The 13,712-nt window shown below is 52.9% G+C and overlaps 5 protein-coding genes across 5 annotated transcripts; 2 read left to right on the forward strand and 3 right to left on the reverse strand.

Moving 5' to 3' along the window:
- Positions 1 to 1,001: 1,001 nt before the first annotated feature.
- On the reverse strand, positions 1,002 to 1,458 carry BCR38DRAFT_68129 (uncharacterized protein). The gene has a single exon (XM_040865557.1). The coding sequence runs from the start codon at positions 1,331 to 1,333 to the stop codon at positions 1,061 to 1,063; it is 273 nt and encodes a 90-aa protein (XP_040711509.1). The 5' UTR covers positions 1,334 to 1,458; the 3' UTR covers positions 1,002 to 1,060.
- Positions 1,459 to 1,705: 247 nt separating this feature from the next.
- Positions 1,706 to 2,704, forward strand: BCR38DRAFT_446325 (Lipocalin-like domain-containing protein). The gene is made up of 2 exons (XM_040861083.1): positions 1,706 to 2,002; positions 2,069 to 2,704. The coding sequence occupies exons 1-2, from the start codon at positions 1,938 to 1,940 to the stop codon at positions 2,472 to 2,474; spliced, it is 471 nt and encodes a 156-aa protein (XP_040711510.1). The 5' UTR covers positions 1,706 to 1,937; the 3' UTR covers positions 2,475 to 2,704.
- Positions 2,705 to 3,695: 991 nt separating this feature from the next.
- BCR38DRAFT_413022 (CBS domain-containing protein) lies at positions 3,696 to 5,987 on the forward strand (the record flags this gene model as incomplete). Its single annotated transcript, XM_040858774.1, has 3 exons — positions 3,696 to 3,920; positions 4,067 to 4,940; positions 5,014 to 5,987. The coding sequence occupies 3 exons, from the start codon at positions 3,696 to 3,698 to the stop codon at positions 5,985 to 5,987; spliced, it is 2,073 nt and encodes a 690-aa protein (XP_040711511.1).
- Positions 5,988 to 8,337: 2,350 nt separating this feature from the next.
- On the reverse strand, positions 8,338 to 11,577 carry BCR38DRAFT_413023 (uncharacterized protein; the record flags this gene model as incomplete). Its single annotated transcript, XM_040858775.1, has 2 exons — positions 8,338 to 10,334; positions 10,938 to 11,577. The coding sequence occupies 2 exons, from the start codon at positions 11,575 to 11,577 to the stop codon at positions 8,338 to 8,340; spliced, it is 2,637 nt and encodes an 878-aa protein (XP_040711512.1).
- Positions 11,578 to 11,931: 354 nt separating this feature from the next.
- On the reverse strand, positions 11,932 to 13,089 carry BCR38DRAFT_413024 (2OG-Fe(II) oxygenase; the record flags this gene model as incomplete). The annotated part of the gene is made up of 1 exon (XM_040858776.1): positions 11,932 to 13,089. One exon carries the CDS (start codon positions 13,087 to 13,089, stop codon positions 11,932 to 11,934), a length of 1,158 nt encoding a protein of 385 aa, XP_040711513.1.
- Positions 13,090 to 13,712: the final 623 nt, after the last annotated feature.

The raw sequence follows: 13,712 nt of genomic DNA on the forward strand, positions 1-13,712 counted from the left end.
ATGTGTAAAGATGCTAATTAAAAGGTTGTTCGTACGGTGCCAAGAAAAAGTGGCCAACTTGTTTGTGGGGTACGTTATTACTCTCCCCCTTCCAGAAATAAACCCTCACTGCCTTTGCCGTGCAGGCCGAATACAGGAAGGGGGCAGCCCCTTCCAATCTCAGCTCGCGCGCCATGCTTATCTGAGCTTTTTTCATTGAGGGGGATGGGACGGAGGGGAGATCCGAGGTGAAAGAGAAAGTAGAGGTGGTAGTAGTTCTATGACACTTCAAAATCTATACGTCGGCTACGAGTGCATCCCTGGTGCCCGGTAAATTTTTGAAAGCTCCTCTACAGATTTTGTTGCATGATATTAGTCCGGAAACGCTCGCCAGCCGGATGCAACCGCAGGAGCCACGGGGAGTTGCCGTGCTGGGCTTCCCCCAACGAGCTATGGGAGATGGGAAGATACAGTCAGACGGTAGGCCTCGCACCGGACCGATTGAGCAGACAGGAGCCACAAAATAGACAAACGTAACATCCTTTTTGCTTAGGCTTATGAATCTGCAAGATTCGACAGGTCTCGGCATGTTGACGTCCAGAATCAATGGATCCCTGTTAATGACTGCTATGCTCATACCGAACTAACCGACGCATAATGCTCCTTCTTATTCTTCATTCAACGGAATCATCGAGTTCGCATGGGGTTGGCGCAACTATTGCGCCGCAGCCGGAGAATTGAAAAGGCATGGGATTATTAGTCTTAAAAGATGGACTGGCGAGGAACTTGTGGATAGAAACTATTGCGAACTTCGCCAAGAACTAAGAGCATGTGCAAACGCCAAATAAATGACTAGTGCAGATTAATTAAGTATAGATCACAGATACTGTAGATTCGTTTTTTTAATAAGGCTGTTTCACGACTTTATAATCCACAATGCTGATTAGTGCAGTAGTCACACGGGGCATTATACGGCGCCTCTCCCGTCATGAGGAGAATCCGCAATGCCGCCAAGCCAGGTTGGTCAGTTGTCGCGGCTCGCTCGAGTTGGTCTGGTCTGGAGAATACAAGGGACTAGATCTTACTTAGTCCGCTTGACAAGAACCGTGCATGGGCCTATCAGTGGTGGCGAGTATGTGAGTGGAGGGCCGGTCATTCCATACGCGCGTGCTGAACTATTACTTGCAACGGCCTGTTCAAAAAGAGGACCGGCCGGCTCGATGACATTGGAGGCCCGGGTTAACGCGGGCCGCACGTCTGCAATTAGGGGTGGGTATACGCCGCCTTGACTGTGGCCGAGAAGAACCTCAGGTTTCCCGATGCTATCGAGAAACGCTGCCCCAGTATGTTGCATGAGTGTTGTCGTTACATGTTGTCGCCGAGCGATGGAATTTGTGAGCTGAAGAAGGCGTCGAAAGTATGGTTGCCCCTTGATGAACGGCTTCGGAAAATATGCGGGGAAACATCACGTACCGTGGGTGGTGGTGGCGAAGTTTTGTCGATATACGGGTTTTACATCATTATTGACTATGGAACCGTCCTGATGTAAGCCCACTCCACTCTACCAGCAATGGTATTGGTTTGCGAAAGCTACATTCTGCGTGTAGCTTACATGCAGTGCAACCTCAACCAGCAATTGATTGGAGGCTTGGGGGCAAATTTTCCACCATCACCCTCACATGATCTGCAGCATTGTATAATAAGAACTAATTCATACATTTCACCATGTCACTGGGTTTTGTCTCTCTTGAGGATGTGTTGGATCCATATGCATGGGGGATGGCGAATTACCCGGATTAGTAAATTCTGTAATCAAACTCGAGGAACAAGTACGTGAGAACTAAACGCGATAAGGACTTATCACGAGGGTGAAAAGTCCATATAAACGCCAAGAAGATACCCCCCTTCATCAGTGAGCAACTTCCAACCCTCATCATAAGCTCAATCAGTCATCGAAAATGGTGGCATCTGGAGATATCCTCGACACCATTGTCGGGATTTGGCAGCTGGTCAACACAACCAAGTATGTGCTACCCAACCCCCACCTCCTATGTCTGTAACCCCGACTCACCTGCTGGGCCCATACCAGTTTCGAAAGCAACGGTACAAGCATAAATACAGAACCCCAAGCCGGTATCCTCACATACCACAAATACGGCTATATGTCCGCGAACACCATGTCGACAGTACCAGAGTTCCGGCCCGAGGGCCTAACTTGGCCTCCCCAGGACAACCAGACGGACTTAGACTGGGCCACGGTCGCGAGGCACACGCTCGGGTATTCCGGCCCCTTCTCTATTAACCAGTCGACAGCCAATACGGGCTTCATCACGCATGGGCCTCTGTATGTTGCCGATATACCGTCCTGGGTGGGGACAGAGCAGTTGCGGCCGTATACGTTAACCAAGGGCAAAGAGGAGACGATTCTACGGTTTACTCTGATTAACGACGAAAATGGGAGGGAGAGTAATTTGTATTGGAAGAAGTTGTCTTGAGTGGCTGGTGCGTTCTTTCCAAGAGGATTGGACCGTACACGTAAAAGCAAGCACGAGGAGTCGGAGAGAGATTGATGGGTTATCGGGAGCCGACAGATGTCACAGAATTTCATTGAATAGGACCGGAATATCTTGGGTAGACGAGAGTCGCACACTGGGTCTTCTCACATATAATGGACAATCTGCCGCTCGCTTGAATCCACGGGAAATATATACTCATACATTGTTAGACGTGTTTTCTCGCATGCTGCCGTGGAGTCCTTATCGACTGACCAACCACCCAAGAGTGTTTCTAGTACTTCCAACTTGCTCCCCATGCACCGCCTATACTCCCTTGTTGCCATACTCTTATCAAGATCGACTTGAGATGGATATTCAAGCCAAGGCAGTACTACATCTCCGAAGCCTGCACTAGGTTAGACACATTGCCAGCATCTATCATCTGATGCCTCGACCAGGCATAGGTGAAATTTATTGAGCAAATAGCAAGAGCTTCTATCAACACAGCTTTCAGAAAGGGTGCAGTCAAGGTGTCCCTTTCTTGTGGCCCCTTTGCTCTGTAGGGTAGGCTCGCTCACTTGACCACTTGCATGCGCAAACAGCCGCGATAGGCGGTCAACTGAACCTAATCAGCTCGCGCCCCCACCTAGCGTCGAGTCTTGAAGCAGCGTAGGTGACCAGATGCCTCTAGACTTGCCTGGGAAACCAAAGTGTCAAATGGCCCAATCCAAATAAAAGGGGTTCGCAACTTACGTATGAACGAATCTTCAGATGAAAATATTGGAGGGAACTTACCTGGTACCCCTCACTTGCAGCACAGACGGGAAAAGTGCTTGCTAACAGAGAAAGCGACCCAAGCCGGGGGTTTATGGGGGCTTATGACGTGGGGCGATCGAGACTGTCGACTAGAACCATTTTTGATTCAATTAAGTGGTTCACGGAGCAACCCAGAGACCAGTGAGATCCGAGTCGACATTTCCCGATGAATGGGCGCCCCATATTTCGAGGTGCTTTTGCGCTCAAATGACATCTGCAGCAACGAATCTTGCTTTCCGCCAATCACCTTTTTATCGGATGAACTGCCCGTTCTGTGATCACAGCTCAACCCAAACCTCAAACTTGTCGACGCTTCATTCACGTCCTCTTCCTGCCGCCGCTCGCATTGCCCATCTGTCAACGCCGAAATCACGGTAATCTTCGCCGCTCCGCCGTGTTTATGCAATGTCAGGCAATACCCTGAGAGGAACGCCCAACCGTGGCCAATCTCGTGCCGGCGCCCCCTTCAACAACGTCCCCAGTCCCGTCACGTCCAACATCCCCCGACCCGTTCTCGAGCCTCATGCACCAGGCCATGCCGCGCAGGGCCATGCTCAACCGCCCAGCGAAGCCGGCGCGGCAGCATCCGGCATGAGTGCCAGCAGACAGAAGCAAAGCAAGAGAGACGAGGTATGCCCCGATGGTCCCTATATCGCGCGCTTTTCCCTCCATGTGGTATTTGCGTTCGCACATTCGTGGATACTCCCGAGGGCATTGCTGGATAGCTGTAAACAGCATACGCTGCAGAAAAAATGGACACTGATTACTATCGCCAGGCCATCCGCCGCAAACTCGAAAATGACCTCAACAAGAAGAAGAACCTCACGAGCCGAGCTCGACACTCGCGCAAGGCCCCTCCGGGCACCGTCCTCGCCCTGAAGCCCAGCCCGGCCCTGCAGATCAAGCCCGGCACCACCGTCGCCGAAGCCGCCCAGTTGATGGCCGCGAAGCGGGAGGACTGCGTCCTGGTTACCGATGACGATGACCGCATTGCCGGCATCTTCACGGCCAAGGATCTGGCCTTCCGTGTCGTCGGTACGGGCCAAAAGGCCAACAGCGTCACCATCGCCGAGATCATGACCAAGAACCCCCTCTGCGCGCGCACAGATACGAGTGCCACCGACGCGCTGGATCTCATGGTGCGCAAGGGTTTCCGTCACCTGCCCGTCATGGACGAGAACCAGGATATCTCGGGTATCCTCGACATCACTAAGTGTTTCTACGATGCCATGGAGAAGCTGGAGCGCGCGTATGCCTCTTCTACCAAACTTTATGCCGCTTTAGAAGGAGTGCAGTCCGAGCTCGGTTCCAGCCAGCCGCAGCAGATAATTCAGTACGTCGAAGCCCTCCGCTCCAAAATGTCTGGACCAACACTCGAGTCTGTTTTGAACGGCGTGCCCCCGACCACCGTCAACGTCAGAACCTCGGTCAAGGAGGCGGCCATGCTCATGAAGGAGAACCACACGACTGCGGTGCTGGTGCAGGACCAAGGAGCTATTACTGGTATCTTCACGAGCAAGGATGTCGTTCTTCGCGTCATTGCTCCCGGTTTGGACCCAGCAAACTGCAGCGTTGTTCGCGTCATGACGCCGCATCCCGACTTTGCGCCCATGGACATGAGCATCCAGGCCGCTCTCCGCAAGATGCATGGTTAGTCGTGCTATCCCCCCCCCCCTTTGTTCTACTTGCTTTATTATAATACAAATCTCTAACACAACTGCAGACGGCCACTACCTTAATCTGCCCGTAATGAACGACCAAGGCGAAATTGTCGGCATGGTCGATGTTCTGAAGTTGACTTACGCGACCCTTGAGCAGATCAACACCATGTCTGCAGGCGACAGCGAAGGACCTGCGTGGAACAAGTTCTGGCTTTCCATCGACAACGAGACGGAGTCCATGGTCTCGGGCGACGGCTCACACCACGGCTCGCACCACCACACTGTCGGCACCCGCTCCATGATGTCTCCCGACATGTCCCGCGAAAACCGTTTTCACGACTTAGTCGCCCCAGGAGACTCAGCATCCCACGTTGGTGTAGATTCTCCTGGACACTCTATGCTGTCTGTCACGCCCGAGCAGGCTCCGTCCGAGATTCCATTCGCATTCAAATTCAAGGCGCCTAGTGGGCGCGTGCATCGCCTGCAAGTCATTGCCAACCACGGGATCGCCACTTTTGTGTCCAACGTGACCTCGAAACTAGGATCGGAAGTCGACGCTATTGGCGGTGTGCCTGTTGTGGAGGACGGCCGCGTTGGAGTCTCCGGCTTCGCTCTGAGTTACCTCGATGACGAGGGCGACACCGTCTCTATCACGACGGACCAAGATCTACTCGAGGCCATCCTGCTTGCACGCCAGGGCCGCCGCGAGAAGGTGGATCTGTTTGTTCATGATCCCAATCAGTCGCCGGTCACCGTGGCCGCCCCCCAGCCTGGAATCGATCAGTACACGCCTGCTGTTAGCTCGGCTGCCAGCGATGTCCGTAGACGACGGGCTCCGGCCAGCGAGGAAGAGGACGAGAGCGAGGAGGAAGATCATGCGACACTGCGCAGACGGAAGTCGAGGAACAGCAACCCATCTGTGGAGAAGGAGGTTATTGCCGGCGTGCCTAACGAGCTTCTGCTGCCGGGTGCTATCGTCACATTGGCCGTGGTCATCATTGGTGTCTTTGCCATTTCGAGATTGAGCAGCCGGTAGAGAAGCGCGAGATGATGCAGCTGCGAAGCGAAATCAACACGCCGGGCCACTATTATGCATCCTATAGGAGTTGGGGCATTTTGATGCTTCGGGTCATGCATGGGGAGATGCTTCCCTGAGCGTTTCTACAATTCCTCGGGCAGCTAATGCCAACCCGAAGCAAGTGTGAACAGACATGATATTACGGCATAGACTAAAAAATCATTGCACTAGTTGTCACTGTGCACCCTGCTTCTACTGACGTCACTCTATTCGTGTAATGGCATTGCCATCAAGTGCAATAGGGCCCCAGGCTATCCTACTCAGACGCTATCCAAGTGCTTCGTGTAGTTCGCCATTATTTACCAACCTGATTGTAAGTGTCCGTAACCGTACCTATCTCGTTATTCGAGGTGTTTGAAACCGGCACCGATCCGCATACGGAACGAGATTAAGTTGTTGCGGAGAATGTGGCTTTTGTTTCTTGGAGTTCCACCCCCTTTATGGTGATCCCTGCTCACCCACGTTCCCGTCGATGAACACAACCAAAACTGCTGCATACGCAGCCGTAGCACCATGCACATCGAAATTCGTCGCATTCGTCAACAATCTCGCGCCAGACGCGAGCAGTACCGTGAACAAAGCCGGCAGGCCGAGCTTGTGGCCGTTTGAGTTTACCATGTATCGGACGCGTATGGCGCCGAAGGGTAATAGTGCCACGAGCGCTGTACTGAGGTACGAGATAAAGGCCGTGATCTTGCGGGCTGAGGCATAATCCACGTCAGCCATGTTGGAACTGCCATTTGGTAAAGTCTTGTCCTGGTGCCAGTGACCCCATCTCTCCGGGCCAACGGGGTTGGGAGACCTAAAAGGAGTGTCGACTGTAGACTGGGAACTGCGTTGGTTGTGCAAACCCGGATACCGGCTCGGACTGAACTTCGTTTGCCCATGATTCGTCAAGGAACGAGCATGGGCAATAGAGTCTGCTCAAGACTAACTCGAGTTTGCCGATGAAAGTACTAGCCCAAATTTGGGCGTCGCGTGTTCTCGATAACATGATATCCGATATCCTCATCGGACAGTATTCCATTGAGCATCTAAACTTAGTCACCCAACACCGGGCCTCACTTCTCGATGACGCGCCCCCTCGGAAATTTTCCGACTGTAATATCATCCATCATATCGCAACCTTGTAAACATTTGGTTGGAAGCTTAAGAAGGAGGCGACTGCTGCTGCCTAGCACTCATTTGGGAAGAACTAAAAGTATGAGTTGGATGCCGGTAAGACTATAACATTTGTCCTTAAGTTGTATCTGATCTGGACTAGGCACCCAAAATACTCGGACTGAAATGGTCGACATTCAGCACGAATGGCCGTTGAGAGGCGAAAGAAACTACATCGAGTAGGCAGAGTGTCTATTTTCTTCTTCCTTTCGGCAACAATGTCAACGCTCGCGATGTTTCTTGAAGGTAATAATATACCATCCTTATCAATCCATACTGCATTTTCATTTTTACGTTCCAGGCCTGTCCTCTAGGCGCTTATCATTCTGTACACCCCTCGCTCTCATGTCACAGCACCTCTATTTACAACGCAGTACTTGCTTAACTCCCATGCCAATATCAATGCGTCAGCGAGGTCACACTATTGCCCTGTATAGTCCTGGATATGTGTGCCCGTTTTTGCAAAGATCGACAACACCAACATCCCCACCCGGATAGACTCAGACCACCACGCCATCTTCAAACCATGGGCCTGACCGTACACTGACAGTCAATATAGTCGCGTGCGTGTTTTGATGCCTACCATGACAAGGATCATCATCTTCTACTCGAAGTGTTGGCCCAGACGCCGGATGGACCTAATCGAGAATGGCGTCGCAGAATATGTGATGGCAGCTTTTTACCACTAGAAGTCGACCATTTAATCTGTATAACATCAATTTTAATACGACTGCGTCAGCCCCACGTCGTCTTTTTCGAGGCAACAAATGCCGCAGTGGTCACGAGGCTGCCTCTTCCTGTCTGCGAGGTCCCCAGTCATACCGGCCAGGGGCATTTCCAACAGCCGGGCAGTAGCTCTTGTTCCCAGGGTTTCTGCGCGCACACAAGTAGAGACACTGAGTGCTGGACCGTGATTTCCAGACAGGATAGCCCGGCGTTCTTGCTCTTGGTGGATCCTCTGTGACATTAGGCCCGAACCCAATCATAGTGTCCCACAGAGCACCATTTTACTCTTTGAAGTCTTCTAGCTGCCAAATTCAAAGTCGTAATCATCACACCCTCGCGATGAAGACGCTTACCATAGAACGATCACCTACCAGTCTGAAAGGCTAGGCAGCTCAGATTTGAAACCCAGCCGCAATCCTCGTCAATCCGGAGAATCAAAAACAACATTATCCCAATTCCGCCGCCTCACCGGCCTCCCATACTCCTCCTCCCTTGCCTGCACATCATCCTCGTTCCCATCCGTCCCTCCTAGTCCATCCTTACCCTCATCTCCTTCCTCTCCCCCAACATGACCCAGCGTCGCCACATCCTCCATGTCCGAATCGTCCCCTTGTTCGATGAGCATATCCATGTCACGATCCACTGCGTCCTGGTCCTGATCCGAAGACTCGTCGTGCTCTTGTATGCTGCCACTATGATGGTGATGATGGTGGACCTCGTTCACCGGGTCGTGGAGCAGAGCCTGGAAAGAATCCGGGTGTTCCGTGTGGGGGTGGTGGGACCGGATGTGGGCCTCGTATGGTTCGTGCTCGGAAAGAGAAGTGTGAGATGGGTGAGGACTGGAGTGTGGCACGTTGTGTGGATGGAAGTTGTGGAAAGAATGGTGGCCTTGCTGGTGTGAGGGCTGGGATATGATTTGCGGGTCTATCGGGTGGAATGAGAGCGAATTATCGTCGTGGAGAGCACTTAGGGGAGACGAGTTTCCATGGTGTAGTTGGTGGGTCTGGTCGATCTGGCCTTGGGACTGGTCTTGCAACATGGGATTATGTCTTTTCAGGCCTGTGTCTACGGATGTGGACAGACCGTGTGGTGGGTTTAACAGCGATGAAATGTCACTTGGATTGGCGTATGCACTCGAAGCCGCACTGAGGGGTGCCATGCCGTGATGGGGATGCAAACTCAGGATCCTGTTGGCGGATTCAACGCTTGCGGATGCAGGGTTGGTCTCTGCCGGCAATGTACCGGGCGCAGGGCTAGCACTTGTACGGGAGAAGTTGCTCCCACCGACAACTCCCCTCCGAGAAGCGGCGGCGTTCTGGACAGGCATTTTCCCCAATTCCTTGCATTCACCGCACAGCCTAATTACATCCGACACCGTCTCTTTGATACGGCTCCAATGGTAGCGCTCCGCAATCATGGCCGTGGTCTTGTTGATACCGGAGTGGCTCCCACCCTCATGCAGCCGCCTCGCAATGTCCATCTGCCGGTCAGGGTCGCTGATGACCTCCTTATCCTTCAACATGAGCACGTCGTTGTCCAGCAGCTTATAGTGGGTCGCCGCGCTACGAAGCCTACTTTTCTCGGCGCGGTCAGATCCGTTTGGGTAGCGCCCGTACTTGAGGTAGAATTTGATCTTGTCGAAACGCTCTTCACTCACCGGCCCGTCGGCGCCTTCTGCCGCTCCAAGGTCTCGTCCGTAGATGATGGCGTCCACGAGGCGGTCGGGGTATGACTTGAGGTTGCCACAGCCCTTGACACGTCCGATGCGCTTGAAGCCCAGGGCGTCCCAGATCCGGCACGAGGCAACGTTGGTCTCGTAAACCAGGTTGAATACCGAGTAGGTGTAGCCCAGCTTGGGTGCCCAGTCGAGGTAGGCCTCACCCATAAGACGGCCTACTCCGCGATTGCGCGAAGCATCGGTAACGAGAAAGCCAGCGTTGCAGACGTGGCTACTTCTCCCAGGATAATTGGGCTTGATGTAGAAGCTGCCGAGACATTCCTTGGACCAGTCCTTGCCCTCAACGACCTCGTCCGGGCTGTTGATGTCGCCAAGGAGCATGATGGCTGCAAAGTTTTGAAACCAGTACTTGGAATATTGCTCGAGCGGCATCGGCTCGATCATGGGATACGTGTCTCCGCCTTCGATTTCCTTCGCGAACTGGTCCGACAAGTACTTGAGCAGTGAAGCAGGGACCTGATCACGCGATGCAAACGGGACAACCGTAGCGACCGTTTGTCGGTCTCGCAGCGTCACCTGGCGCGGAAGCACATTGGACGGGACTGCCGGGTTGTTCGGCTCCGGGAACGGCGGTGCTCCGACTACACGATAAATGGTAGGACTGGACGGATCGTCCATGATCGCCGGCATTTTGACAATCAACGAGCCCTTGCAGGGTAGCGAAGTCAAAATTATTAGTTCTAACCATCATGTTGGTCAGCAACTTGTGTTGCAAATGCAACCGATAAATCAATATGAGCGGCCCACGGGCTCTGACCGCTCCCGCTTTGGAGAATGGTCATAGCCATATGCACGTCCAGACAAATGCCACACGAAATTGACCGCCAGCAAGGTGGACGAAACGGGACTTGTGGCACTCACGTTAGTTAACACGTTATACCCGAACACTCAGTTGTGCCGAATGATTGGGCTTACGCCGTTCTGAGATATTCGTGGTGATGAAAGTTGCTTGGTGAGGGGAAATTCGCATGCATGCGAAATTTCCAGTCCAGTTGGAGGGGGAGGACAAGCAACCAGGCAAAGTGGGCGCGGAGAGCGGAAGCAGGGATGGCACGCTCCATAGCAACGCTTATCAGGAGGAGCTCGGAGTCTAAATCCACCCCACCTGAAGTGACGCCTCACCATGTTTGACCGTACATGGCAAGGTTCTGAGCCTCCTATTAACCGGTAGAACTGCAAATGCGCATGCGGTCTTGCGGACTTGTGGCATGAGAAGAGTGCTAGTACGGCTTGTGATCTCATCAAGGATCACAACAGAATGGGAAGTTCCGGTCACAGAGTACCCGGAATCGGCTTCCACTCCTTCCCATCAAAGGCAAATTGCGGCATATGAGCCAGACTCTGCACCAATGATGCATCTTGCCCCAGCGTCGCTTCCCACTCTCGCGCCTCCGTAAGAATGACAGCAGCTCCCACGATGTTTCCGCCCGCCCGTCGTACGAGCTCGATAGATCCCTTGAGACTTGACCCTGTCGCCACCACATCATCCACCACGACAACACGCTTCCCGGCCAGCAACGGCACCGCTCTCCGATCCAAAAGCAGCTTCTGCTCCCCCATCGATGTGATAGACGTAACATTTTGCACCAGCGCATCGGCGAGATGAATCTTGGGTGACTTCTGCAGTATGACAAAACGGTCGAGTCCCAAGGCGCGGCTGACTTCGATAGCGACGGGAATTCCCATCGTTGCGGCGCCGACAATGACTTCGGGCTCAACCGACGTGACTTTATTTGCGATTTCGCGGCCACAGTGTGCGCCGAATTCGACGCCGAGATCAATGACCATCATCAGTGAGATGCCCAAGTCTGGCTTGATTGCGACAATGGGCAGAGCGACTTTCTGGCCGGCGACGTCGACGGTCCAGTTCTGGCTCGTCAGGACAGAGTCTGGAGAGCCATTGTTGCTGAGTGGTAGCGCCATTCTGAGTGCCAATGCCTCTGTTGCAGTAGTAAATGATTGTCGTGCGCCCAAGTCGCTGTTCCTTGTTGCATATTCGGGAGTGGGGATTTATCCAGCTGCCCGGCCATCGGCTCCGACGAAAAGATGCCAGGCTTTCAACCACGACGAAATCATCTCGGAAAATAAGAACCTCATGGGTTCTTCTTGACGTAACTAGCTTCAATGTTCAACCAGCAATTCTCAAGCAATACCTTTCCTTACGTGTCAATTCAACTATGGAGATTCAGGAACCACGACTTGCACACTTCCCCACAATTAGACGTAGAAGTGCTATGAGGTTCTAACACGCATCCACGCCATCATGCCAATACCATCTCATGAAGTTAACAGCACCTTTTCTTCCTCATCCCCCTCCGTCCGATGCATGTCCTTAACCCGCCTCCTAACCCACTCCTTACAGCTAACCTCCTCGTACCTGCTTTGCTCCCCGGGCTCAACACAGCAATCCAAAACCGCACAGCTCTCATTCAAATTAAACCCAAAGAAAAACGGCATGCTAACCCTCTCCCGCCCGCTCCAATTCTGCGCCCGATGCACCGTGCTCACATACCGATCGTTGGTGATTCGCTGCAGGTAATCCGCGATATTCACCACGAACGTGCCCTCGACGGGGCTCGCGTTGATCCACTGCCCCTGTCGATTCAGGACTTGCAAGCCTCCATTTCTATCCTGCCATAGGATGGTGAAGAGCTGGAAATCGGTGTGCGAACCGATGGACACTGGCGTGTGGGCCACATCAGCTGCTGCGACTGACGACGAATCCGGTTTCGGGATGGGAGGGTAGTAATTCAGCGAGAGCGAAGCGTCGGGGTGGGAGAACTTGGCGTCGAAGAAGTCTTCGGCCAAGTCCAGGGAGAGGGCGAAGGAACGGACTAGGGCGCGGGCTAGGGCGAGACAGGCGCGCCAGTAGGTGATCAGGGAGGGTTTGAAGTTGGGGAGGTTCGCGGTGGCGGTCCAGATGAAGTCTTCGCTGTGGAGACACTCGGCGATTTCGGGTGGTATGGAGGATATGTCCCCAATGCAGGGGTCGTATTCGGGGTCGTACCTCCAGGAGAAGCTTTCTCGGTTGTCGATGGACTCGAAGGGGTTGATGCGTTGGGTCTTGGGCGGCTTGTAGCCGTTGTAGCATTTGGATTGGTTGGAGTTGGCGCGCTCTTTGAGATCAGGGGGTTGCCGGAAGAAGTCAAGACAGGATGTATGCGCTGCGCTGGTGATTTCGGCCGAGATGCCCGTGTTTTTTATATAGAAGAAGCCATTGTTGGCGGCGGCGTCGTGGATCTGCTTGGCGACTGCGGTGCGTTCGTGAAGGGACGGACTGAAAATCCCGGAGACGTCGATGATGGGAATCTCGGACGGGTCAGCATTCCGGAGCGGAGTACATAAAACATCCCTGGATACCGGGCCGTTGCCGGATGAGATCCGGAGCTTTGTTGTGGAGTATTGAGTGGCCTCGGCCGGTGAAATCTTAGTCATAGTGTGGACAGATATTGTGCGGAAATTAATGCGGAGTTACAGTGCCCAGAAAAGGGGGCGTTTCCAATGACTAGATTTGCGGACGTTGTTGCGAGATGTAAGGGGGTTATGACATGTGCTCAAGCTTAGAAAGGGTATTAAGCCGTAATGAGATGAGATAGCGGCTATATATGAGCATCTGAATGGCGGCAAGCACGTACTATTTCCTCCGACCCGAAGCCGAAGAAAGAAGGCTTAGATAAAAATTTGGAAGATGTCAATCTTTATCCGTCCGTCAAAGATACCGACTTTGCGGGGCAGGCATTGACGTCGGCCGAGGCGGCCGGCTCCGGTACCTCTACGTCAATAGCAAAGGGATTGACCCGGATAAGGATAACGGTAGCTGATCAAGCTTCACGTCCAGGTATAAGGAGCGGCGGGTCTCGTGGGGAAAGAACAAAAATTCCGTGTAATTATCATGGTTTTGTAACTCACAAAAGATATGCTTGTAATAGGAGCACACCTGGGGGAGTGGTAGACCCTCATCGACTGACTTGATTACAGGTATAAATCATAAAGCTCACTTCAAAAATTTGAAAACTTTCAAGCAAAAACAAAGTCTTGGTAGTTTAGGTCTACCTAAT

The sequence above is a fragment of the Pseudomassariella vexata genome, assembly GCF_002105095.1.
Source record: "Pseudomassariella vexata strain CBS 129021 chromosome Unknown BCR38scaffold_15, whole genome shotgun sequence".
In the NCBI taxonomy this organism is placed as follows: domain Eukaryota; kingdom Fungi; phylum Ascomycota; class Sordariomycetes; order Amphisphaeriales; family Pseudomassariaceae; genus Pseudomassariella; species Pseudomassariella vexata.

What these genes read in the sequence shown, in the direction of transcription:
- BCR38DRAFT_68129 (XM_040865557.1), bottom strand. Translation starts at nt 1,333, where the DNA reads ATGCAACATACTGGGGCAGCGTTTCTCGATAGCATCGGGAAACCTGAG.
- BCR38DRAFT_446325 (XM_040861083.1), top strand. Translation starts at nt 1,938, where the DNA reads ATGGTGGCATCTGGAGATATCCTCGACACCATTGTCGGGATTTGGCAG. An exon ending in CAGCTGGTCAACACAACCAA is followed by an intron (nt 2,003 to 2,068) that starts GTATGTGCTACC and finishes GGCCCATACCAG; the next exon opens with TTTCGAAAGCAACGGTACAA.